At 43.2% G+C, this 27,849-nt stretch overlaps 1 protein-coding gene across 1 annotated transcript in view; it reads left to right on the top strand.

Moving 5' to 3' along the window:
* Positions 1–11,659: 11,659 nt before the first annotated feature.
* The window catches only part of LOC139278846 (NEDD4-binding protein 1-like), a 45,739-nt gene continuing 29,549 nt past the window's right edge, over positions 11,660–27,849 (top strand). The window contains exons 1-2 of the mRNA XM_070898039.1: positions 11,660–12,150; positions 13,800–15,388. Coding sequence (XP_070754140.1) covers positions 11,746–12,150; positions 13,800–15,388 — 1,994 coding nt within the window. The 5' untranslated portion in view covers positions 11,660–11,745. The remainder of the gene's footprint in view (positions 12,151–13,799; positions 15,389–27,849) is intronic.

A 27,849-nucleotide genomic window follows, 5' to 3' on the forward strand; every position in this document is an offset into this window, starting at 1 on the left:
AGGGGCAAGGCCATGGAGAAATTTCAAAACAAGGAAGAGAATTTTAAAATTGAGACGTTGCCTAACTGGGAGCCAATGTGGGTCGGCGAGCATAGGAGTGATGGGTGAACGGAACTTGGTGCGATTTAGGACAGGGGCAGCAGAGTTTTGGATGACCTGAAGTTTACGTAGGGTAGAGACCAGTCAGGGGTGTATTAGAATAATCCAAAAACTCCTGACATAGGAAGTCCCCATCACTGGCCCAGGTCCCATCCCTGCCCCACTTGCGCGAATAACCTCCAATCCCAACAAGCTATGCCAGGTATTCCAACAGTAGATTGGGAACCAATGTGTCCAACTCCCAGCCTAACTGTCATTCCTTTCCTGTGCACTCCCACCAAAGTTACCACAGGAATTTGCTGGCAGGGCTGTCGACGTTTGTCTCCGATGTTCCTCAACATGAAACTGGCTTATTGATGTCAAATTTATCATTTTCTGGAAAAAAAATCCTTTTTTTTTCTTTTGTGTATGCTTGTTAATATGTTCATGACGACATAGGCTTTATAATCGTTTAAAGTACTGATTCATGAAACCTCAATTGCAGCTTTTTTGTGCATTTCTGAGTTTTTCACTGTATTTGAGAAGTTATAGGAAATCTTGCAATTGACTCTATTCCAACTAAACCATTGACCAACCAACTTCCCTTGCTGGCTCTCATGCTCACTGACATTGTAAATGATTCCCTCTCCTCAGGTACTGTTGCCCTCCTTTTAAAAGCCACCATTATCATCCTCCTCCAACAAAAAATTTACCCTTGTCTCCTCTGTCCTTGCAAACTACCACCCCATCTCCAACCTTCATTTCCTCTCCAAAGTCCTTGAATATGCCTCCCAAAATCCATTTCCATTTTTTCTACAATTCCATGTTTAACGTCCCATCAGGTTTTCGACCCCGCCCCAGCACTGAAACAGTCCTAATTAAAATCACAAATCTCTCACACCATGGTTGACCACGACATTCTCCTCTAACGCCTCCTCCATTGTCCAGTTGTGTGGGACTGCCCTTCTTTGGTTCCATTATTACCTATCCAATCGTAACTAGAGCCATTACCTCTAGAGCCCCTCCCCAAGGATCTATTATTAGCCCCCTCCTCTTCCTCATCTACATGCTGCCTCTTGACGACATGGGTTCAGGTTCCACAGGTACCCTGATGGCATCCAGCTTTATCTCTCCACCACCTCTCTCTCTCGCCTTCCACTGCCTCCGCATTCTCAGACTGTTTGTCTGATATCCAGTTCTGATAGAGATGCAATTTCATTCAGTTAAACATTAGGAAGCCATTGTCTCAGGTTGAACCAGACTGTTTGTAACCCTGGTGTCCTATTTGATCCCAAGCTGAGCTTCCAATCCCGTATCTTCTCCATTTTCAAAGACCAACAACTTACACCTTTGCAGTATCACTGGTCTCCGCACCTGTCTCGACCCATTTGCTGATGAAATTCTCATTCATGCCTTTGTCACCTCCAATCTCGACAATTCCAATGCTCTCCTGCTTGGCCTCCCAGCCTTCACCCTCCACAAACTTCAGCTCATGCTGCCCATATCCGAGCCCACAAGAAGTCCCACTCACTCACCAGCCCTGTATTCCTGGACCTACCTTGGCTCCTTCAAATTTAAAATTCTCATCCTTGCGTTTATGTCCCTTCATGGCCTTGATCCTCTCTATCTCTGTAATCATCTCCAACCTTACAACCTTCCGAGAACTCCGCATTTAGCCAATTCTGGCACCTTGTACATCCCTCACTCCCTTTGCCCCAACATTGGCGGTCGTGCTTTTAGCCGTCTAGGCAGTAAGCTCTGGAAATTCCCTTTCTAAACCTCTTCACCTCACTCTGCTTCTTTAAGATTCTCCTTAAAACTCATCTCTTTGACCAGGCTTTTAGTAACCCCTCCTAACATCTCCTTCATTTGCTCAATGACAATTTTGTCTGAATACACTTTTTAAAGTGTCTTAGGATGTCGAGCACCTAAGCTCTTGAATTCCCTTCCTAAACCTATCTGCCTCTACACCTCTCTCTCTTTTAAGACCCTCCTTTAAACACACATCTTTGATCAGGTTTCGGTCTACCCTCTGAATATTTCCTTCTTTGGCTTCATGATTGGTGTTTAATAAATCTAAGTCTGATGGAGTATTTACTCTTCTACTTTTCGAAGCCTAAGTGAATACAAGAGCTTGTGACAATTTAGTAAGCTAATTATAGCAATGGGTGTTTCAGTCTGCAACTTTTGGCAATGCTAATTGCATTTATAAATCTATAGTCAATTGCTCAATCTTTGTTATTGAGCACATTAGGACTATCTAGTGAAGGACTAAAAACAGAACAAAGTGAAATTTCTGTGGGGGTTTTCCTGATCTCCCACCATGCTGTGGATTGGAAGAGGACAGATTGTAAGCAATTCGAGTTTGTGTCTAAACACAAGGGCCCGTAATTTGCAGTGGCTAACAATAGTGAATGAACTATGACCAGATAATCTGTTTTTGTTATGTTGATTGAGGGATAAATATTGTCCAGGACACCGGGGATAACTCCCCTGCTCTTCTTCGAAAAGTGCCATGCGATCATTTATTGATCCTTTACCGGAGAAAGCAGACGGGACCTCGGTTTAACATCTCATCTGAAAGACGGCACCTCCGACAGTGCAACATTCCCTCAGCACTGCACTGGAGTGTCAGCCTAGATTTATTTTCTCAAGTTCCTGGAGTGGGACTTGAAACCACAACCTTCTGACTCAGAGGCGAGTGTGCTACCCACTGTTAAATACTATTGTTAAATACTCGTTAAAAGTTAGACCCTTTTGGATTAGGTTTAATGGAGTTTATAACAGTGTATTGACTGCTAAACAAATGTTATGGCCCTGAGAAACTAATTTTAATTTTGTGGAGTGTCAAGTTTTTCCATTTTAATAGAAATTAAAAATGTTAAAGTTTGTTCATCTTTAGTTCAGGTTTACCTTTTCCCCATGTAAGAGCCTCAATCTTCGTTTTGCTCTCTATAACATTTTTTTTAAAGTTGGAATAAAAGAAGCTCCTTCACTTCCTGGTTCGCAGCCCGTAAGAATTCTGCATTGTGATTGGCTGCTTTGACAGCTTGTTGATGTTGTACAGCTTTCTTGCTCTTTTCGCTTCATTGCTTTAAATGTCAAATTACACACACACTCAATTGTAATAATGGCAGGAGCAAGTCTTTTATTTAAACATTCATACTAAACAAACCCAGTATGAACGCTACTGAGACACAAACACTTCCTGATTGTTCCGATTTCCAGTGGCTGCTTGAGGCACACATCTTCGGAATGTCCAGTGTCTAATGTGTCTAACAAAAACCAGTTCCATCTCTTATACCTAAAAAGCCTTTGAACTCTTGTTTCCTTGCATAGTGCATACAGATAATTAACACAGACGATGCCATGAATTACTGTACACAAACCAGATAATTTCCTCGCATAGTAACAAATGGTACATTCAAATACTTAACATACAGATGATGTCATGAATTACTGTACACAAACCAGATCGTTTCCTTGCATAGTAATCAGAAACAGAGGAGTTTCTTTGATTCCATGCATAGATACCTCATCATCATAGGCAGTCCCTCGAAATGAAGGTGACTTACTTCCACGCCAAAAAGGGATGAGTTCACAGGTGTTGCAATGAAGGACCTAATATTCCAGATCCAGAACTGCATCTTGACGGCTGGAAGATGCCTGTGCGTGGATTTTTTTAACGTGTGGTGACCGTTGCACTCCAGCCACCACACGGGCTTGACAGAGCTAGGTCTTGGTCCAGTGGCAAGGATTATCCAAGACGACTGGAGACCAGCTCTGCTGCATCGGCCTAGTGAGCACACATATTGCAGTGTGGGCTGGCCCATGCTGCCCCTGGGCCCTCACCTCTTCTGGTCCCAAACTCATGCCTCTCCTGGGCCCCAATCACATCCCTGTATTGTATAAATACATAGAAATAGTTAACCTACAGGTAAATGACCAACGACTCATTATCCTGAAGTCAAGTCTTACTGTCATAAATCGACTCCCATCATGAAGTACTGTAAGCACACAGGTGATCAGGCAGACACATTTGAATGGCTAAATGGCTCCATATCATCTAGCAGCCTGTTTTAATCCAAACTTCAATCTTCAACTTTTAACCCTTTTGATATCTCCAGACTGCGCCGAAGCAAATTGTTTCAGAAATGTGGGCTTGCGCTCCCACAGTTGACATCACAGCAGCTCGCACTGGGGGAATCCTATTAACTTACATTAATCTCAACTGAACGTTGGCAAAGCCAAACTTCTCGGCACAGAGATCGCGAGATTTTTGTAGGAAGCTTACCTTGGGACCAGTGGCAAACGCCTCTGCTTCGCCACTGACCGCAAAACATAAGCAATTGTTTGAAGTGAATTGCTCTCATGGTCCAGAACTTAAAGAAGGCTAACTTTGAAGGTATGAGGCGTGAATTGGCTGGGATGGATTGGCGAATGATACTTAAGGGGTTGACTGTGGATGGGCAATGGCAGACATTTAGAGACCGCATGGATGAACTACAACAATTGTACATTCCTGTCTGGCATAAAAATAAAAAAGGGAAGGTGGCTCAACCGTGGCTATCAAGGGAAATCAGGGATAGTATTAAAGCCAAGGAAGTGGCATACAAATTGGCCAGAAATAGCAGCGAACCTGGGGACTGGGAGAAATTTAGAACTCAGCAGAGGAGGACAAAGGGTTTGATTAGGGCAGGGAAAATGGAGTATGAGAAGAAGCTTGCAGGGAACATTAAGACGGATTGCAAAAGTTTCTATAGATATGTAAAGAGAAAAAGGTTAGTAAAGACAAACGTAGGTCCTCTGCAGTCAGAATCAGGGGAAGTCATAACGGGGAACAAAGAAATGGCGGACCAATTGAACAAGTACTTTGGTTCGGTATTCACGAAGGAGGACACGAACAACCTTCCGGTTATAAAAGGGGTCAGGGGGTCTAGTAAGGAGGAGGAACTGAGGGAAATCCTTATTAGCCGGGAAATTGTGTTGGGGAAATTGATGGGATTGAAGGCCGATAAATCCCCAGGGCCTGATGGACTGCATCCCAGAGTACTTAAGGAGGTGGCCTTGGAAATAGTGGATGCGTTGACAGTCATTTTCCAACATTCCATTGACTCTGGATCAGTTCCTATGGAGTGGAGGGTAGCCAATGTAACCCCACTTTTTAAAAAAGGAGGGAGAGAGAAAACAGGGAATTATAGACCGGTCAGCCTGACATCGGTAGTGGGTAAAATGATGGAATCAATTATTAAGGATGTCATAGCAGTGCATTTGGAAAGAGGTGACATGATAGGTCCAAGTCAGCATGGATTTGTGAAAGGGAAATCATGCTTGACAAATCTTCTGGAATTTTTTGAGGATGTTTCCAGTAGAGTGGATAAGGGAGAACCAGTTGATGTGGTATATTTGGACTTTCAGAAGGCGTTCGACAAGGTCCCACACAAGAGATTGATGTGCAAAGTTAGAGCACATGGGATTGGGGGTAGTGTACTGACATGGATTGAGAACTGGTTGTCAGACAGGAAGCAAAGAATAGGAGTAAATGGGTACTTTTCAGAATGGCAGGCAGTGACTAGTGGGGTACCGCAAGGTTCTGTGCTGGGGCCAGAGCTGTTTACACTGTACATTAATGATTTAGATGAGGGGATTAAATGTAGTATCTCCAAATTTGCGGATGACACTAAGTTGGGTGGCAGTGTGAGCTGCGAGGAGGATGCTGTGAGGCTGCAGAGTGACTTGGATAGGTTAGGTGAGTGGGCAAATGCATGGCAGATGAAGTATAATGTGGATAAATGTGAGGTTATCCACTTTGGTGGTAAAAACAGAGAGACAGACTATTATCTGAATGGTGACAGATTAGGAAAAGGGGAGGTGCAAAGAGACCTGGGTGTCATGGTACATCAGTCATTGAAGGTTGGCATGCAGGTACAGCAGGCGGTTAAGAAAGCAAATGGCATGTTGGCCTTCATAGCAAGGGGATTTGAGTACAGGGGCAGGGAGGTGTTGCTACAGTTGTACAGGGCATTGGTGAGGCCACACCTGGAGTATTGTGTACAGTTTTGGTCTCCTAACCTGAGGAAGGACATTCTTGCTATTGAGGGAGTGCAGCGAAGGTTCACCAGACTGATTCCCGGGATGGCGGGACTGACCTATCAAGAAAGACTGGATCAACTGGGCTTGTATTCACTGGAGTTCAGAAGAATGAGAGGGGACCTCATAGAAACATTTAAAATTCTGACGGGGTTAGACAGGTTAGATGCAGGAAGAATGTTCCCAATGTTGGGGAAGTCCAGAACCAGAGGTCACAGTCTAAGGATAAGGGGTAAGCCATTTAGGACCGAGATGCGGAGGAACTTCTTCACCCAGAGAGTGGTGAACCTGTGGAATTCTCTACCACAGAAAGTTGTTGAGGCCAATTCACTAAATATATTCAAAAAGGAGTTAGATGAGGTCCTTACTACTAGGGGGATCAAGGGGTATGGCGAGAAAGCAGGAATGGGGTACTGAAGTTGAATGTTCAGCCATGAACTCATTGAATGGCGGTGCAGGCTAGAAGGGCCGAATGGCCTGCTCCTGCACCTATTTTCTATGTTTCTATGTTTCTCTGTTTCAACATTTAATTAATTTCACACAGATACACTTTGCCTAAGAAAACCAATTAGCAGTTCCTTTTTGGAGTATCACTTGCCAGGGTTTCAAATTGAATTTACATTTTCTGATTGTAACGTTTCAGGTACAGTTTAAAGATAAAAGGAGCCGCATGATTTTTTTTGCCCACAAAAAGTGGTGCGTTTAATTGGATTACATTTGTTTCGGGAACAAGGGGCTTCGGGAGTCGGGAATCAGTGGGCCTTGGGAGTGGGGATCTTAGTAGTCGGGGAGTGAGGGAAATTAGAGGTTGCGGATTGATGGGTCAGGGAGAGATGAGTTTGGGTGTTCAGGGGAAGAGAATGGGATTGGATGGGAAAGAGAGGGAGGCTGGAGAACAGGTTGGATGTGGGGATCAATATTTTCTGCAGAGGCGAGAGCAGTCGCAACGTGGTGAGTGGGAGCAGCACCACGAGAGGAGCAGCCTTGAAAGGGGTGAGTGAAACCTGAGGATGGGCCAGACGTTGTGCAGTGTCGAGTAATTCTGGCTGTGGTTTCAGGGTGAATATATGTGGGTTATACGATTACAGGTAGGATTTTGCAGAGTTACACCTATTACAGAAAGACGATCAGTGAGTTATTATATTACTGTTAGTTATGAGTCATGTCTGAGTTTTACCAGTATTACTATCAGTGAGTTTTTATTAGTTATTCGTGGAATCACAGTTTCTCCCATCTCTGGCTCCCCCTGAGAATCGTTCCCCTGCCCTCGGTTTCCCTTTTTCACCTGCTCACGGGTGGTATCCCAATTCTAGGATCTTCTCACACAACAGCTGCGGCCACAAACCAACAAGCAGAGATATTCAACTACTGGGGAGCCAACTCTAGATGGTAAATGCAGCAACAGTTGCAGATGTCATGTGGTCAGGACCTCTCATGATCATATCGCGCGGAATGCCTCCAACCAGAGTTGGCAATCTTAGTGAGGACCCCAGGTGACCTGACAAGATTCATGTGGCATGCTTTTCAATAAATAAGCAATTTTTAATGATGGCGGAGTGCACCTTTAATAATAATCCCACTTTCATTACATTCCTACATTATAACAGCGACTACATAAGCTGTAAAGTGCTGTGGGACATCTGGTGGCCATGAAAGGCGCTATATAAATGCAAGTTCGGATGAAAGATCATTGACCTGAAACATTAACTCTGTGTCTCTCTCCACAGATGCTGCCTGACTTGCTGAGTATTTCAAGCAATTCATAAGAACATAAGTAATAGGAGCAGGAGTAGGCCATACAGCCCCTCGAGCCTGCTCCGCCATTCAATAAGCTCATGACTGAACTGATCTTGGCTTCAACATCACTTTCCTGCCTGTTCCGCATAACCCTTGACTCCCCTATAGTTCAAGAATCTGTCTATCTCAGCCTTGAATATATTCAATGACCCAGCCTCCACAGCTCTCGGGGGTAGAGAATTCCAAAGATTCACGACCCTCTGAGAGAAGAAATTCCTCCTCATTTCCATCTTAAAAGGGTGACCCCTTATTCTGAAAATATACCCCCTAGTTCTAGATTCCCCCAAGAGGGGAAACATCCTCGCAGCATCTACCCTGTCAAGCCCCTTCAGAATCTTCTATGTTTCAATAAAATCAACTCTGATTCTTCTAAACTCTAATGAGTACGGGCCCAACCTGCTCAACCTTTCCTCATAAGACAACCCCTTCATCCCAGGAATTAACCTAGTGAACCTTCTCTGAATTGCCTCCAATGCAAGTATCCTTAAATAAGGAGACCAAAACTGTACACAGTACTCTAGGAGTGGTCTCACCAACACCCTGTACAGTTGTAGCAAGACTTGCAATAAAGGCTAACATTCCATTTGACTTCCTAATTACTTGCTGTACCTGCATACTAACTTTTTGTGTTTCATTTACGATACACCCAGATCCCTCTGTACCGCAGCATTCTGTAGACTCTCTCCATTTAAATAACATTTTGCTTTTTTCTTCCCACCAGAGTGGATAACCTCACATTTCCCCACATTATACTCCATCTGCCAATTTTTTGTCGACTCACTTAACCTATTTAAATCGCTTTGCAGACTATTTGTATCTTCCTCACAACTTGCTTTTCCACCTATCTTTGTGTCGTCAACAAATTTGGCTACTTTACACTCGGTCCCTTCACCCAAGTCATTAATATAGATTTTAAGTAGTTGAGGCCCAAGCACTGATCCCTGAGGCACCCCACTTGTTACATAGAAACATAGAAAATAGGTGCAGGAGCAAACCATTCAGCCCTTCGAGCCTGCACCATCATTCAATAGGATCATGGCTGATCATGCAACTTAAGTACCTCACTCCTGCCTTCTTTCCATACCCCTTGATCCCTTTAGCCGTAAGGGCCACATCTAACTCCCTTTTGAATATATCCAACGAACTGGACTCAACATATTTCTGTGGTAGAGAATTCCATAGGTTCACAATTCTCTGAGTGAAAAAGTTTCTCCTCATCTCAGTCCTAAATGGCTTACCCCTTATCCTTAGACTGTGACCCCTGGTTCTGGACTTCCCAACATCGGGAACATTCTTCCTGCATCTAACCTGTCCAATCCTGTCAGAATTTTATATGCTTCTATGAGATCCCCTATCATTCTTCTAAATTCCAGTGAATATAAGCCTAGTCGATCCAGTCTTTCTTCATATGTCAGTCCTGCCATCCCGGTATTAGTCTGGTGAACCTTCACTGCACTCCCTCAATAGCAAGAATGTCCTTCCTCAGATTAGGAGATCAAAACTGTACACAATACTCAAGGTGTGGTCTCACCAAAGCCCTGTACAACTGCAGCAAGACCTCCCTGCTCCTATACTCAAATCCTCTCGCTATGAAGGCCAATATGCCATTTGCTTTCTTTACTGCCTGCTGTACCTGCATGCGTACTTTCAATGACTGATGTACCATGACACCCAGGTCTCGTTGCACCTCCCCTTTTCCTAATCTGTCACCATTCCGATAATAATCTGCCTTCGTGTTTTTGCCACCAAAGAGGATAACCTCACATTTATCCACATTATACTTCATCTGCCATGCATTTGCCCACTCACCTAACCTGTCCAAGTCACCCTGCAGCCTCTTAGCATCCTCCTCACAGCTCACACTGCCACCCAGCTTAGTGTTATCTGCAAGCTATATACAATATACATTAATGATTTAGATGAAGGAATTGAGTGTAATATCTCCAAGTTTGCAGATGACACTAAACTGGGTGGTGGTGTGAGTTGTGAGGAGGACGCTAAGAGGCTGCCGGGTGACTTGGACAGGTTAGGTGAGTGGGCAAATGCATGGCAGATGCAGTATAATGTGGATAAATGTGAGGTTATCTTCTTTGGGGGCAAAAACACGAAGGCAGAATATTATCTGAATGGCAGCAGATTAGGAAAAGGGGAGGTGCAACGAGAGACATGGGTGTCATGGTACATCAGTCATTGAAAGTTGGCATGCAGGTACAGTAGGCGGTGAAGAAGGCAAATGGCATGTTGGCCTTCTTAGCTAGGGAATTTGAGTATAGGAGCAGGGAGGTCTTACTGCAGTTGTACAGGGCCTTGGTGAGGCCTCACCTGGAATATTGTGTTCAGTTTTGGTCTCCTAATCTGAGGAAGGATGTTCTTGCTATTGAGGGAGTGCAGTGAAGGTTCACCAGACTGATTCCCAGGTTAGAAGGATGAGAGGGGATCTCATAGAAACATATAAAATTCTGACGGGACTGGACAGGTTAGATGCAGGAAAAATGTTTCCGATGTTGGGGAAGTCCAGAACCAGGGGACACAGTCTAAGGGATAAGCCATTTAGGACTGAGATGAGGAGAAACTTCTTCACTTAGCGAGTTGTTAACCTGTGGAATTCCCTACCGCAGAGAGTTGTTGATGCCAGTTCATTGTATATATTCAAGAGGGAGTTAGATATGGCCTTTACGGCTAAAGGGATCAAGGGGTATGGAGAGAAAGCAGGAAAGGGGTACTGAGGTGATCTTATTGAATGGTGGTGCAGGCTCAAAGGGCCGAATGGCCTACTTCTGTACCTATTTTCTATGTTTCTATTACATTCAATTCCTTCATCTAAATCATTAATATATATTGTAAATATCTGGGGTCCCCACTGGTCACTGCCTGCCATTCTGAAAAGGACCCGTTTATTCCTAGTCTTTACTTCCTGTCTGCCAACCAGTTCTCTATCCATGTTATTACCCCCAATCCCATCTGCCTTAATTTTGCACACTAATCTCTTGTGTGGGACCTTGTCAAAAGCCTTTTGAAAGTCCAAATACACCACATCCACTGGTTCTCCCTTATCCACTCTACTAGTTACATCCTCAAAAAATTCCAGAAGATTTGTCAAGCATGATTTCCCTTTCATAAATTCATGCTAACTTGGACCGATCCTGCCGCTGCTTTCCAAATGCGTTGCTATTACATCTTTAATAATTGATTCCAGCATTTTCCCCACTACTGATGTCAGGCTAACCGGTCTATAATTCTGTTTTCTCTCTCCCTCCTTTTTTAAAAAGTGGGGTTACATTAGCTATCCTCCAGTCCATAGGAACTGATCTAGAGTCCATGGAATGTTGCCAACCTGAAAATGACCCATTTATTGTGACTTTCTGTTAGGTAGCATATCCTCTATCCGTGCTATTATATTACCCTCAACGCCATGGGCTCTTATCTTGGGTGATAACCTTTTATGTGGCACCTTGGTCCTGTTTTTATTTTATATGAATGTCTTTTTTTGGAATGATTTTTTTTCCTCATGACATATTCTGTCATTCGTAGCTTTATTCCTCTTTGCATGTACAATGCAATTTATCTTTGAGGAAAAAAAAGTCCCCAGCATGTCACTGTCATGCATGCAGTGAGTAAGAGGAAAGTCCCCAGTGTCTGCTCGTCCCCGCTGACTCAGGCGCGCACGCGCTGGAGCGCGGCCGTTCGCGGCGTGGTGACGTCACCGCCGGGGGATTTTTCGCTACCACCGCGGAGTCTGTATCGTGATGTCGGAGGAGAGACGGAACCTACTTCGGACTGATGTGGACGGGACAGGGGCCGCCGCCAGCAGCGTGTCCGAGTAGTCACACACATATCACACGAATTGATCGACTAGTTATGGCCGGTCTGGCGGCTTCGAGCGGTCACAGACCCAAAGTGGAGCCTCACAGGCCCGGTCCTCCGGAGGCCGCCGCCCCTCCTCGGTGCCCGCCTCAGCCTCGCGGCGCCGAGCACGGCCAGGGCGAGATCAGCGACGAGTTCGCCGTCGCCAGCGATAAACAAACTTACCTGGAGCGCAGCAAAGCCGCTATCCAAGAGCTCTTCCGAGTGGTTCTGGCCATCTCGCTGCCTTTGTCGATGGGACATTACCTGCCGGATTCTCCCGGCTCCCAGCAGATCTGGGTGCACCTGAAGGGGAGACCGGAACATGTGAGGAAGGCAAAGGTACGTCTGGGCGCTGGGTTGGGTCGGGTCGGGCCTGGTTCCCGACCGTCCGGAGTCTGTTTATTCCTGGTCTGCACTGGGGGAGGAGCTGAGCCGGAAATGTTACAAGGCCCAGTCAGTCTTTTAACGTGATCGTCATGCTCGCAACGGTCGTTAGCTTTAACAGTAAACATTGCAAAGAATAAGCTCTTGACGTGCTTTTTTGCGTCTGTTGTAGTGAAGGAATTGTTGCTTTGGTCAGGAAACTAAGCCTGGTATTTCCCAAGATTTTGGAGTACTGTTGCTTGGGACTTTCTGTGTAATTTTGGGGGTGGGTGGGGACAATAATGAGAGAACCATTCCATGCTGATTCCAGAGTTACGGTGCACTAATCGCGTTCTGTGAGGGGGAGGCTATGTTGTTTACACGGATTTGCTGCAAACTTTGGAGACTATACACATCAGGGATCTTGTATTTTTGGAAATGATAGGTGGATAGCAACAGCTTGTCTCTTGATGGGTTTGTTTACCTTTTACTTAACCTGCCGATACTTTTTACAAATCCCAGCATCCAAATTTATTTAATCTGATTATAAAAGAATAAAAATTGTGTTGTAACCAATATATTTTTTGTATTTGGGATGAATTTGCTTGTAACATCATTATTACTGATGTTTTGTTTGTAACTAAATTGAACTCTGGAAGAAATCCCAAAACTATATTAAGGAGATATGGAATGTTGTATACATTTCTAGTCTACATCAAATGTATTACTGTGGAATTTTAATTTGGTCACGATGTATTTTCAGCAAAAAAAACATGGTTACACCATTTGAAAACCAGGACTGTATATCCTCATTTGATTGCTAAGCAATGGTTCTATAAAAGGTAGAAGGAAGGAGATGAATGTGGGAAGCTACCTCTTGTTTTAGCCAACCAATTGGTGTAAATTTATATTTGTTTGTGCTCGGAATTTTAAGTTGCATAACCAGTAGTTCTACTAAGTTCCCATAGGGCTATATGCTGTGTCATTCTTATAGTGTAATGCTCAATACAGCATAAAATATAACATGACCTCAGTAGTGAATATTTTAAAACTCTTGTATCCCTATAACTGTTCTTAGATTGTGTGTATATTTTGGAGTGAAATAGCTTTATAAATTTATCACTTTTAAAGATGTTTAGAGACACAAATGTCATCGCTGATTTTTTTTTGTTGGCTTTATTAATACTGTATTTAATTTATCATTTGGGGCAAGTGAGTTAGCGGCTATCAGTGTTTTCAGTAAAGTGAAGTCATGGTCTAAATCAGAACTTTATCAGTGCAAAGCATCGCATTTGACCATTTTGCAGCTGCCAACTATTATCACATTATTTGAAAAGACTGTTTGGCTTGGAAAGAATATTTTGCCAGATTCAATGTCCTTGTGTCTGACTCCAAAAACACGAAGTGGTATTTGTAGTTGGCCAGTTGGATCAGCAATGATCTTCCCACCTATCGTCATATAGTTAGTTTGCAAGGAGTTCTTTGCTGAACTTCCTTGCTTGATTTCCCTGCACCCCCCCCCACTGAGTAAGTAAAGTGAACTTTTGAAAAAAAATTAAAGTCTTAATTAATTGTGGTATTGATCTACCATTCAGCTGCCTAATATGTCCTTTTACATTTTATAGGAATATATCAAGGGTGTTTGTAATCCAGAACTTCGTGAAATTGAACATTATCCAAAGGAAATGCATTGCATTTTTGCAGGAGCTAAGGGCTTGTTTCTCAAGTGTCTCATACAGGATACCTGTGCTGACATCTCTATAGCAAGTACTGGAGTGATTGCCATTTCAGGAGGTACTGAGGCAGCGATTATGGCAAAAACTCGAATACAGCAGTTTGTGCAACTCTTCAGAGATAACCAAAGTTTACCAAGCAAAAGGGAATCTTCCATTAAGAGAATCTTCAAACATTTTGTAGAATTGCATGCTGATAAATATACAATGGATTTGTTGCTCTTGCCCAGTTCTGTAAAGGAGGAACTAATGAATCTTGCTCAAGATGTACTTCAAGTTGAAGAATTCATAGATCTTACATTGGAACCTGATCATTTACAAATCGTTAATCATGATGCATTTAACTCCTCCCAAAAGACTGAGTATTCTGAGGCAAAATGTAAAGATCTTCCCTCCTTTGAAGAAGCTAGAAAACAGGCTGGCACACCTGTATCTGAACTTACTCAGCAAATGGACACAATGCTTACACGAGTAACTCAAAAATCAGTTGGTCCAGAAACAGAGCAAACATCTCGCGAGGAGTCATCAGCTGGAAAGGAGAGATTGTCGTGCAAAAGAAGATCATCTTCCAGCGAGGACAGACATACAAAGCGGCAGTATTCAGGAGATATCGATGAGCTTGTAGCCATTATCACAACAACTAAAGCGCCTTGTAATGACTTGGTCACTGATGATCCCAATGTATGTAACACTCCCTTAATTGGACTGCAGGATAATCAAATTGAAGAAGACTCGACCACTACTCCAGAAATGGAGTTGAACATGCTTGTAGAATTTTTTAGAACAATGGGTTATTCCACTGATATTATAAAAAGAGTCATTAGTGAAATGGGGCAGACTGAAGAACCTATGTTACTGCTTAAAAAAATTGTTGAAGAAAGTAAACATTTGGAAAAAGAGCAAGCGGCTGGTGTACACCAGACAGCTGTTCCATGTAGCTCTCATGCAAATCGAATGAATGAAACAAAGAATAATCCACAAATGGAGAAACCAGAAACTTGTACTACCAGAACTGCTGAAGTTAACGAGAATAAACCAAAATCTAAATCACAAGCCATTTATTTACAAGACCAATGGAAACACGAGACACTTAAAGAAAATTGTCATCCAGTAGATGTAGTGTTAGTCGGTACTGCCCAGAACAACAAAGATGAAGTCTTAAAAAAGCCTCCTACAGCCAGGTTAATTAATGACGCTGAAAATGTTCAGCCAACCAAGCATTGCAACAATGACTTAGTTACTGATCGAAGGTTATTAAATGAACGTGATATTGTAGCAAGAGGCAGTTCTGAACAGCCATGGTTGCCTGTGACTCTTTGGCAGTCTGCTGTGTCTTCTAATCAACATGTGGGTCCTTCAGTGACTGGAGTGCAACGATTCCATGATTTACTAAGAAGTCCTTACAAACTAACCCTAACAAGCGATCCTGGGAAAGCAAATTTAAAACATATTATAATTGATGGAAGTAATGTTGCTATGGCGTAAGTATTATTAAATTATCTTCAGGTTTATGATTGACCTTGCATACAGTACACAGAAAGTGCCAACATTTTTTACATGTTTAGTTTGGCTAATTGTGATGCTCTCCTTTGCTTAAGCTTGAGCATTCAAGCCCTACTCCAGAATGTAATCATTCCAGTGCAGTACCTACTGAGTGCTGCATTGCAAGAGGTGATGTATTTTGGAGCAGACTTGAGTTCCATGTAAATATTAAATATCCCATGGCACTATTCAAAGAGGAGCAGGGAGTTCTCTTGGCCAACATAGCTCCCTTAACCAAGCTACCACACATTCTTCTCTGCTGTTTGAGATCTTATGTGCAAAATGACTGAAATGAAGTGACTAATTCCAAATTTTTCAAAGTAATTCATTGCCTAAAAGTGCTTTGAGTTGTTTGAGAAATATGAGTGTTATATAAATGTAAACTTCTTTGTTTTTTAGACTCTACAAATGTATAAATATATTGTTCTATACTGATTTGAACTCGTGAGAAAATTGAATACATTTCTCTTATGAACCATAGGCATGATTGAAATACCTGTAACCAGATACTTAACATAGCTAGGTTTGCAAAATAAATACATTTGTCTTAAATTTATTAGTTGGGGTTAAGTTTACTGTATTAGTAATCTTTCATTTAATTACAATTAGTACTATCGTCTTTATTAATTTTTTAAAATATCTTGCTGATGGAAACATGTTTCAGTAGTTCAATTTCTGATTTTGAACCACTGGACAAAACCCAGATCCAGCTAGTCGGGATGTAGAATTTATAATCTCTGCAGCAGTCATGTTTGTTTTGAAAACAAAACAAATAGCTACCGATCAAATGTGATGAACTCTAGAATCTTAAAGAAATATTAGTGATTAAATTAATATTTTCAAAGTCTATGAGGTGTGTACCCAAGCACTGTGATATAATCCTCATTGGCCTAAATTTATGTGCTCAAGTCCCTGGAGTGGGGCTTTAACCCACATCCTTTTGACTCGGAGGTGAGTGTGCTACCCACTGAGCCACAGCTGACACTAAATAAAGATAACCAATGTATATAGATTTTGAGGTCATTTGAGGCTAGGCCATTAAAATGAACAACATATGTGACAATTTCTGCAGTTTAAAGCAGGTGATAATGCTTTTGCTGGGTGATGGAAACCATCATGGAGTGAAGAAGCGCAGGTACAATTTTTCCCAATCCACTGATTGCTTTGGAGGAAGTGAGAAGAGAATGTGCCAAGTGGAACTATAAAGAAGGACCAAGTAATTGTTTGGGATGTCTTTGCTATGTTATCATGGGTCTCCTGGCAGCTGACCAATAGCAGCATAGATAGCATCTGAGAGCAAGTTGGCCGTGGCTCTGAGCTCAATTTTCCCCAAAGCCGTTTTTTGGCGTACTTGGAAAAGTTATGCCTGTTTTTTGGTGGCCCAGCTATGGCCAAAAAAAAATCATCCAACTTTCCCCGTTTGATTTGTTGATTTTGGCGCCGCGTAGCCTGTCCTTTAGCTTTGAGGATGTAGCTTAAGATCTGCACCAAAAAGATCAGGTTGCCAGGGTAACGGGGGACACACTGGGCTGAGGCTGGAAAGTGAAACATACAAGACATTCTGGCCAGCTCACAGCAACCTGCACAAGCACCTTGCACATTGCAGCAGCTTACCATCATTAAATTATTAGTATTTATGCAAAAAGTCTATTCCTCCCCCAAGGGCCTCCTCCCTCCCGATGCCGGTTGTCGTTGATAGCCCTGGCCGAAAGACCTACCCCTCTCTTTCCCCCCCCCCCCCCCCCCCCCCCCGCACCTGCTGTCCGGGCCGTGGAATTGTATCTGCTGCGCTGATTCTCTTAACCTGCGCCGATTTTGTTAACAGAAGGTTATTCCAGAGTGGTCACATACGCTGTCCTAAGAAAAATTGGAGTAAATCAGAGCTGGTCAAATTTGCTTAAATGGCCAGAATTGGCGTGGATGGCAGGTTACGCCTCCAGTGAGGTTAAAACAAAAATTGTAGCCTAAAAAAATCCTACCTAAGTGAATTACACTAGCGTCGAAACTTTGGGGAAACTTGGAGATTTTAATTTACTCAAAAAAACGGTGCAGGCCAAAGAAAAACGCAGATAATTGGGGAAAATTGAGTCCTATAAGTGGTGTGTTTTCAAGACAAAAACTGAAAATTAGAGGAGGCTCTGGGAGCAATCACTGGTGGAATGTAGACACGGTTGCATCTAGTAGTTATTATAATGTTCCTCTTGGGCTCTGTAGTCAGATGATTAGTGCAGAAATTCTTTACACTAAAAAAAGTAGATGGGTAAGGGATAACAAATGGATTTTAATGTGGAAAAATATACAATAATACATGGTGGTATAGGAAATGTGTGTACAGTATATAAATACCCATATTTTTTGAAAAATTGTGTGCAGTACTTATTCATTAAAAATATTTAATTTTAGACGGTAAAACATTTAATTAGAAGACCAAAATGGGTATTTTAATTAATTGTTAAGGCTACATTTGGATTATTGCTGTAGTGTTTTTTTTTTCCAAAAGGGTTCAAAAAATTGACGAGTACCTGTACTCTGGGATCTGTGAGGATATACCAACAGAATTGGGCATTTTTTTATTGAAGTTTCTTGAGCTAACTTTCCTATTGCCAAATATTTATTGAGCTTTGAGGCTCTACTTTGAAAACTCTCACAACTAATGATCACAATCAGCAAGTAGTTAGTTCTTAGTGTAACAGATAATCATTTCCTAGTTCAGTTGAGGGGCATACAACTTGTATGCCCCTCAACTGAAAGTGAACCTGTTCTAATCATTTATAATGTTACATTGTAGTAACAGTACAATATTCAAATTCTGCATATACAATAGCATAACAACTATCAAGTTGAAGCATCAACCTACATTGATAGTTAAATGACTTAATAGATGCTTTCCACTAAAATATTGCAACAATTGATCAATCTGATTCCAAGCGGCTCCCAGAATTTAGTGGTTCCTCAGTTGATGAAAGTTAGTTATTTTCTATATGATGGTAATGTCTTTGCCTCTGAAAATTTTTTCAGTTGCTATTACAGTCTTACTCATTGGAAAAATCTCCATCTTGTTTCTGTAATTGAACACTTTTGTTTTCTTTTGAGTACAAGTGGAACGTCTGGAAACCTCGGGACCGAGGCCATTCCAGATTTTGGGTATTTCCGGATTTCGGAACGTCTTTCCGATGTCCCGAATCCAGAAACGCCTGGTCCGAGGTTCAGGTATTTCCGGATTTTGGAACGTCTTTCTGACATCCAGAAACATCTGGGCCGAGGTAAAGGGTGGGGGGGGGGGGGGGGCGCTGGTGAGGTCGGGTGGCGGGGAGGCGGCGGGTCTGGATTTCAGAACATTTTCCCAATTCCAGACGATCCTGCCACGGATTGACCCGGTGTCCAGATTCCGGAACAGTTTGAATTTCGGAATTCCGGATTTTGGACGCTAAACCTGTACAGTTTTAATTTTAATTTTTACAGCTTTTAATATATAATGTTATGATGATTCTTTCCATAAGTCAAATATTCAATTAATTTTCGTTGCACTTGCCCCTTCCTCCCTCTGTAACCTCCTCCAGTCCTACAACCCCCTGATATCTCTGTTCCTCCTAATTCTGACCTCTTGCTAATCCCCGAATTCAATCGCCCCACCATTGGTGGCTGTGCCTAGGCCCAATGTTCTGGAATTCCCACCTAAGGCTCTCCTCCTCTCTACAACTCTCTCCTCCTTTAAGGCGCTCCTTTAGACCTACCTCTTTGATGAAGCTTTTGGTCATCTGACCTAATATCTCTTTATGTGGCACTGTGTGTCAAATATTGTTTGATTATGCTCCTTGGGACATTTTACTCTATTAACGATGCTATTGCAAGTGTAAGTTGTTGAAATAAATGCAGAGGATCAAAACCTCTTGCTTTGAATGTGGAAATGTTTGTGTGCCATTGGTTAGGATTGGTAGGTTATTGGGGATTAGGGTGAAATTTTTTTACTTGCCGTTTGTCTTCCTTAGGAGAATGTTAGAGTAGACATTGTACATTGTCCATTGGAAGGTGTGTATTTGATCTTTTCTTTTTATATATTTTTCCGGGTGCATTTACGTATCAACTTGAGTTGCAACAAAGCAGTTTTTCACTTCAATGCTACATTAAAATTAGTGCATAAAGATCAGCCCAGAATTTCCTGGAGGTGGCCTTGGAAACATTTCTCAATGCAAAAATCCCAGGATATTATGGCACAAGTGTGCTATGACATTATTCACGCTATTCCATCAATTCCTGGGATGCTCTCAGCGAAACCGTGAATTATTGATTATCATAGCTCCGCCCCCTATTCAAGTCAATGGTGATCGTGAATTTCCCTCGGAGCAGGAGTAGGCCATTCAGCCCCAAGAGCCTGTTTTGCCATTCAATTACATCATGGCTGATCTGTATCTTAACTCCATCTCGCCTGCCTTGTTCTGTAACCTTTAATATTCTTGCCTAACAAATATCTATCTATCTCAGTTTTAACATTTACAAGTCATTTATGAATATAGTGACAAGTACAGATTGCTAGGGGACACCACTAATCACATCCTGCCAATTTTTGAACGTACCTATTATCCCTACTCTCTCTTTCCTATCCCCCTACACAATTCCCTGCCAATTCTGGTCCTCTTCCTCCAGTTCCCTATTGTCCTTTTCCCTTGGCTTATCCGACCTCTGTGAACCACTATGAAGGAAAGACAAAAGCTTCGAATGGTGTAGCATTTCCATCCTCCAAAGCCGTCTTTGGGTGATTGCTTCCCCGGAGACAAAACAAGAAGCTCTTTAACTCACCTTGCAGCGTGCTACAGACAAGGCATCGTGACTATGCTGTATCTGTAGGACCCTCCTCGTGTTCTGTAAGTGCTTTGATGCAAGTTCTGCCTGCACTTACACCCATTATGCATTCATTTGTTCTACGAAGAGAAAACAGAAATTGTCTTGGCATGTGAGAGGTGCAGTTGTTAGAGTGGCAGCTTGCTAATGCGTTCTGCCACTTTCTGAGGGGACTTTGAAGGTATTTCTCGTGTATCCTTGAGTGGGGACCCGCTTCTTCCTAATTCAATAACAGGACCTCTGTGTTGGCTTGCTTGCCTGGCCAACATGTAAGGAGTTTGTAACACATTTTTTGCTGGGAAACTGAAAGCACCTGCTGCTTACCCTCTAAATTCCTGCATAAACAGGCCAGCACCTATTTGACAGCCTGCAGCTTATAAACAAATATCTCTGGTAAAACAGCATGAGCGGAATGTGCTGGTAGCACTCAGGAACATAGGAATAGAAGTAGGCCATTCAACCCTTCGAGTTTGTTCCACCATTCAATTAGATCATGGCTAATCTGTACTTCAACTGTATTTATCCACAGTTGCTTCATATCCCTTGATCTCAATTAAGAAAAATCTGTCGATCTTGACCCAGCATCCACAGGCTTTTGGGTGGGAGAGTTCCACATTTCAACTACGTATCTACTCTATCAAATCATTTTCTCGATTTTAAACATCTTTAAACATCACCTCAACCTTCAATACCCCAGTTTATGCACCCTGTTTTCATAATGTAATCCTTTAAGCCCTGAAATCATTCTAGTGAATCAACGAGAACAGGCAGCAACTGCTAAGCAAGGTAAAGAGTATTTTTTTTAAACAAGGGACCAAGTTTGTTACCTTACTTTCCCTGGTTGGTTTGTTGTATTTCTCCCAACACTGGTCCCCGGATCCTTTCTCTCTCCCTCCCTCCTTCCCGCTCCCCCACCCCACCCCAGCACCCAATGTCACCAGCAGTCATGGACAGCACCTTTCTATTGATCACTATTGTTAAAGCAGCTTGTAGCTATTGTCTCTATGCCAGGAATTAAGGTTCCAAATACAGTTTTAGTTTTACGGATTTTATTATAGGAATTGATACTCAGACATCACAAGACAATGCGAAGGCTGCAGGTGACCTCCCGTTTCAGTTGCTGAGTTTAGTCACAAGATTATTTAGCCCTCTGGGTCTTCCCTATCCTTACAATGGTCTTGTTTTTTTATTCTAGTTAAAAGGCCAATATATCCTTCATGACCTTTACTCTCAGTTTTGCAGCTAACTTGCATCAACTCCGCATTCTAGAGAGTGGGTCTCGAAGCAAAACCTGTCCTTGCAAGTATAGAAAAGGTAAACATATTGTCGCCAAACCGATAGTATATCTATTAAAAGATTAGAACTACCCAACGCTGTCTTGTAAGATGTCAATCGGTACAGCATTGGAGATTTGAGCTATTTGTTATTCTACAAATATTGCATGTTAAATAGATTTTACAAATCTGTCTCTTAAATACAAATGGAATTCTTTAATATAAATTTTCCTGCTAATGTTCTCGACACTTTCCACCACATCAAGATTTGGCAGTGAGGACCCACAGGTCCTCATTGCCAAATTTTGCAGCTTTAGTTTTAGCTTTCTCTTGGAAAATCTGTGAAAATGAGTGCTCAGTCACTGAAAATTATTTTTGTAGTGTTCTACAACAATTTTGAAATAAATTCAAATATTTTCAGTAATTTTAGACAAGACCGATACAGTATGATGACACTGGCCTTAATTTCCCAAGCCTCACGAATGAGGTATGGTGTGTGTTCTGAGCTTTTTATGGTGGCATGTGATTGGGCTTTGGTGTAAACCAAGTTTGCCCCCAGGGTTAGAACGATACATCTCCGTGTGGTGCGTCGACTTTTTAGAACAGAAACGGCGCCTATTATTTACCTTGGTATTCTCCCCTCCGTCTGGTCGATCCAGGTACTTGGCGCAGCGCAGCAGAATGCGTGGAGGGCGAAGCCAGGTCCTGGCGCTGAAAACAGTGCTTGGACCTCTGCACACGCGCACTAGAGTGTGCGCGCATGTGCAGTGGCTCCTCACCCCCGAGGCTACGTGGGAGGGGCCCGAAGCACACCGCCCCAGCCCTGGCCAAATGGGCTCACTGGGGCGGCGAAGATCAGACTCTGGCCTCCCTCCCTCCTGTTCAGCTCCCGCTCACCCCACTTCAGCTCCCGCTCCCCCTCCCTCCCGTTTAGCCGTTCCCCCTCCTCTTTCCCCCCCGCCTCTCTTTTTCCCCCCCCCCCACCCCGCCTCTCTTTTCCCCCCCCCCCCCACCCCGCCTCTCTTTCTCTCTTCCCCCCCCCCGCCTCTCTTTCCCCCCCCCACCCCGCCTCTTTTTCCCCTCTCTCCTCTCCCCTCCCCATCCTCCCCCCACCCCTCGCTGTCAGAAACACAGAGACACTGACAAAGACAGAGAGAGAGAGACAGACACCGGCGAGGGGGGAGGGGGCGGCTGTCCCAGCACGCTGTTGGAGGGCTCCCGGGTGCTGCAGTCGGTGAGTAGAAACGTAATTTTTTTTAAATTAATTTTTTATGATTGGTTTATTGGTTGATTTATTGATTTATTTATCATTTATTATTGATGATAGCTCTTTATTTGTAAAAGTGAAGTGTTTAATGTTTGTAAACTTCCCTCCCCCCCCCATCTCTCATTTCCTACGCCTGATTTATAAGTGCAGGCAAGGTTTTTCTGAGCGTACAAAAATCTACACTTACTCCAAACTAACTTAGAAACATAGAATAGGTGCAGGAGTAGGCCATTCAATGAGTTCATGGCTGAACATGCAACTTCAGTACTCCATTCCTGCTTTCTCGCCTTACCCCTTGATCCCCCTAGTAGTAAGGACTGCATCTCCTTTTTGAATATATTTAGTGAATTAGCCTCAACAACTTTCTGTGGTAGAGAATTCCACAGGTTCACCACTCTCTGGGTGAAGAAGTTTCTCCTCATCTCAGTCCTAAATGGCTTACCCCTTATCCTTCGACTGTGACCCCTGGTTCTGGACTTCCCCAACATTGGGAACATTCTTCCTGCATCTAACCTGTCTAAACCCGTCAGAATTTTAAACGTTTCTATGAGATCCCCTCTCATTCTTCTGAACTCCAGTGAATACAAGTCCAGTTGATCCAGTCTTTCTTGATATGTCAGTCCTGCCATCCCAGGAATCAGTCTGGTGAACCTTCGCTGCACGCCCTCAATAGCAAGAATGTCCTTCCTCAAGTTAGGAGACCAAAACTGTACACAATACTCCAGGTGTGGCCTCACCAAGGCCCTGTACAACTGTAGCAACACCTCCCTGCCCCTGTACTCAAATCCCCTCTCTATGAAGGCCAACATGCCATTTGCTTTCTTAACCGCCTGCTGTACCTGCATGCCAACCTTCAATGACTGATGTACCATGACACCCAGGTCTCGTTGCACCTCCCCTTTTCCTAATCTGTCACCATTCAGATAATAGTCTGTCTCTCTGTTTTTACCACCAAAGTGGATAACCTCACATTTATCCACATTATACTTCATCTGCCATGCATTTGCCCACTCACCTAACCTATCCAAGTCACTCTGCAGCCTCATAGCATCCTCCTCGCAGCTCACACTGCCACCCAAGTTAGTGTCATCCGCAAATTTGGAGATACTATATTTAATCCCCTCGTCTAAATCATTAATGTACAATGTAAACAGCTGGGGCCCCAGCACAGAACCTTGCGGTACCCCACTAGTCACTGCCTGCCATTCTGAAAAGTACCCATTTACTCCTACTCTTTGCTTTCTGTCTGCCAACCAGTTCTCAATCCACGTCAGCACACTACCCCCAACTTTGCACATTAATCTCTTGTGTGGGACCTTGTCGAAAGCCTTCTGAAAGTCCAAATACACCACATCAACTGGTTCCCCCTTGTCCACGCTACTGAAAACATCCTCAAAAAATTCCAGAAGACTTGTCAAGCATGATTTCCCTTTCACAAATCCATGCTGACTTGGACCGATCATGTCACCTCTTTCCAAATGCGCTGCTATGACATCCTTAATAATTGATTCCATCATCTTACCCACTACCGATGTCAGGCTGACCGGTCTATAATTCCCTGTTTTCTCTCTCCCTCCTTTTTTAAAAAGTGGGGTTACATTGGCTGCCCTCCACTCCATAGAAACTGATCCAGAGTCAATGGAATGTTGTACAATGACTGTCAATGCAGCCACTATTTCCAAGGCCACCTCCTTACGTACTCTGGGATGCAGACCATCAGGCCCTGGGGATTTATCGGCCTTCAATCCCATCAATTTCCCCAACACAATTTCCCGACTAATAAGGATTTCCCTCAGTTCCTCCTTACTAGACCCTCTGACCCCTTTTATATCCGGAAGGTTGTTTGTGTCCTCCTTAATGAATACCGAATCAAAATACTTGTTCAATTGGTCTACCATTTCTTTGTTCCCAGTTATGACTTCCCCTGATTCTGACTGCAGGGGACCTACGTTTGTCTTTACTAACCTTTTTCTCTTTACATATCTGTAGAAGCTTTTGCAGTCCATTTTAATGTTCCCTGCAAGCTTCCTCTTGTACTTTATTTTTCCTGCCCTAATCAAACCCTTTGTCCTCCTCTGCTGAGTTCTAAATTTTCTCCTAGTCCCCGTGTTCGCTGCTATTTCTGGCCAATTTGTATGCCACTTACTTGGCTTTAATACTATCCCAGATTTCCCTTGATAGCCACGGTTGAGCCACCTTCCCTTTTTTATTTTTACACCCGACAGAGATGTACAATTGTTGTAGTTCATCCATGCGGTCTCTAAATGTCTGCCATTGCCCATCCACTGTCAACACCTTAAGTATCATTCGCCAATCTATCCTAGCCAATTCACATCTCATAGCTTCAAAGTTACCCTTCTTTAAGTTCTGGACCATGGTCTCTGAATTAACTGTTTCATTCTCCATCCTATTGTAGAATTCCACCATATTATGGTCACTCTTCCCCAAGGGGCCTTTCATAACAAGATTGCTAATTAATCCTCTCTCATTACACAACACCCAGTCTGAGATGGGCCCCCCCCCAATTGGTTCCTCGACATATTGATCTAGAAAACCATCCCTTATGCACTCCAGGAAATCCTCCTCCACCGTATTGTTTTCAGTTTGGTTAGCTCAATCTATATGCATATTAAAGTCACCCATGATAACTGCTGCACCTTTATTGCATGCACCTCTAATTTCCTGTTTGATGCCCTCCCCAACATCACTACTACTGTTTGGAGGTTTGTACACAACTCCCACTAGCGTTTTCTGCCCCTTGGTGTTCCACCCATACCGATTCCACATCATCTAGCTAATGTCTTTCCTTACAATTGCATTAATTTCCTCTTTAACCAGCAACGCCACCCCGCCTCCTTTTCCTTTCTGTCTATCCTTCCTAAATGTTGAATACCCTTGGATGTTGAGTTCCTAGCCTTGGTCACCCTGGAGCCATGTCTCCGTGATGCCAACCACATCGTATCCGTTAACTGCCATCTGCAGAATGGAGTAAGTTTTCGCTTCCTAAACTTGCAAAACAGGCTTAAGTGGCTGGACATGCCCCCTTTTGAAAAAAAAAATCTGTTCTAAAATGGAACTATTCTAACTCACTAGAACTGGAGCAAACTAAATGCTGAGAATTGCAATTTTTAAGATGCTCCATTCTAAAATAGGAGCAACTCGGGCCGAAACTTGAGCCCATTATCTCTGGTGATTTTTAGGTGTCTGATTCACCAATATGTTTGCTACGACATATTCACATTACTTTGGCAGGAAGTTTTGGCATAACTTTGTAATGCGGCGATTGGGACGTATAATTGTATTTTCTATCATATGTTGCTGGTCATGCAGTTTCAGGAAATTCCGGGACATTAAGTCAGATAAGTGATCTGGTCCCCAATTATACTTAGTCCGAGAACAAGAAGCAAGCTGTTGAGAGTTTCAAAGTCTAATTTCAGATTCTTGACCCGGGTGCGTGTAAACAGTTTTCAGCATTTCAATTTTCAAACTTTTCTTTCTTGTGGGCAGTTTTGTAACATCCCAGCAATGTCATCATGAGGTTTTAGAAAGAGGAAGTGGGCATGGATTTGGAAGAGCTGGTGTAAATTTACTTTCCAAACCCACAGCGCATTTAAGAACAATACTCTTCACTTTTTTTTTAAACAAAGGACAAAAGCTCTTCAATTCCATTCAACAATGCATCTAATGACATTCCATGCAGTAACTAATCAATAGCAATAACAATTGCTTCCATTCATTCCAGTTATAGTTTTTATACTTAAATATATTCTTTTGATCTGTCTATTAAAGTTTATTTTACCTAAGCCATAAGTTGCACAGCCAGCTAAAGTTAAGGAGAATCCATAACGTCAACATTTAAATTTTAAAAAAAATTAGGGATTTCATAAAAAGAATAGCTGGCTATTGTTTCCCCTCTTACGAGATAGCTGAAACATTGAAGAGGCAATATAATGTTGGCATGCAAAATGGCCTTGTGATGAAACTAATGATCTTGACAAAGCAAATGAGGGCTAGCAAATAAATAGAAAACCTGAAATGGTGCCTTTTGCTGTCTCGATGGAAATAACTAGTGCTGCTTTTGTTCTAGGTGTGTTAAATATGTGCTCTCTGTTAATTTAATCTGTTACTTTAATCATTCAATTTCTCTTGTATTTTGTTCTATATCGCATTGTTTCCTGCTTAGTTGATTAATTTGAGCAGATTCAGTATTAATACTGGGTTATTTTTACGTCAGCTTTATGATTAGCAAAAGCCTGCAATATCCTGTTCTTTCACTGATCATCTTCCACACTACGGGTCCAAGTTTCCATAGGATAAAAAACGGGCGCCCCTCCGAGCTGGGCGCCCGTTTTTCGCGCCTAAAACGGCGCCAGAAAAAAACGCGCTATTCTCGAGCGCTTTGCAGCTCCTTGTCTGTTTGGCGTGGCGCCCAGGGGGGCAGAGCCTACACTCGCGCCGATTTTGTAAGTGGGAGGGGGCGGGTACTATTTAAATTAGTTTTTTTCCTGCCGGCAACGCTGCGCGTGCGCGTTGGAGCGTTCGCGCACGCGTAGTGTAAAGGAAACATTGGCACGCGCCATTTTTGGTAGTTCTTTGTAGCTGTTTAATTTTTGAACATTTTTTAATAAAAGCACATTGTCATCAGCACTGAGGCTACCCTTCTCACTGTCTCCTTCCCCTCCCCACCCTCCATGGCAACAAACGGCGGTTTCCTCCCCCTCCCTCCCCTCCGCGGCGGCAACAAACCGCTGTCTCCTTCCCCTCCCCCTCCGCGGCAACAAACCGCTGTCTCCTTCCCCTCCCTCCCCTCCGCGGCAACAAACCGCTGTCTCCTTCCCCTCCCTCCCCTCCACGGCAACAAACCGCTGTCTCCTTCCCCTCCCTCCCCTCCGCGGCAACAAACCGCTGTCTCCTTCCCCTCCCTCCCCTCCGCGGCAACAAACCGCTGTCTCCTTCCCCTCCCTCCCCTCCACGGCAACAAACCGCTGTCTCCTTCCCCTCCCTCCCCTCCACGGCAACA

The sequence above is a fragment of the Pristiophorus japonicus genome, chromosome 13, assembly GCF_044704955.1.
Source record: "Pristiophorus japonicus isolate sPriJap1 chromosome 13, sPriJap1.hap1, whole genome shotgun sequence".
NCBI lineage: Eukaryota > Metazoa > Chordata > Chondrichthyes > Pristiophoridae > Pristiophorus > Pristiophorus japonicus.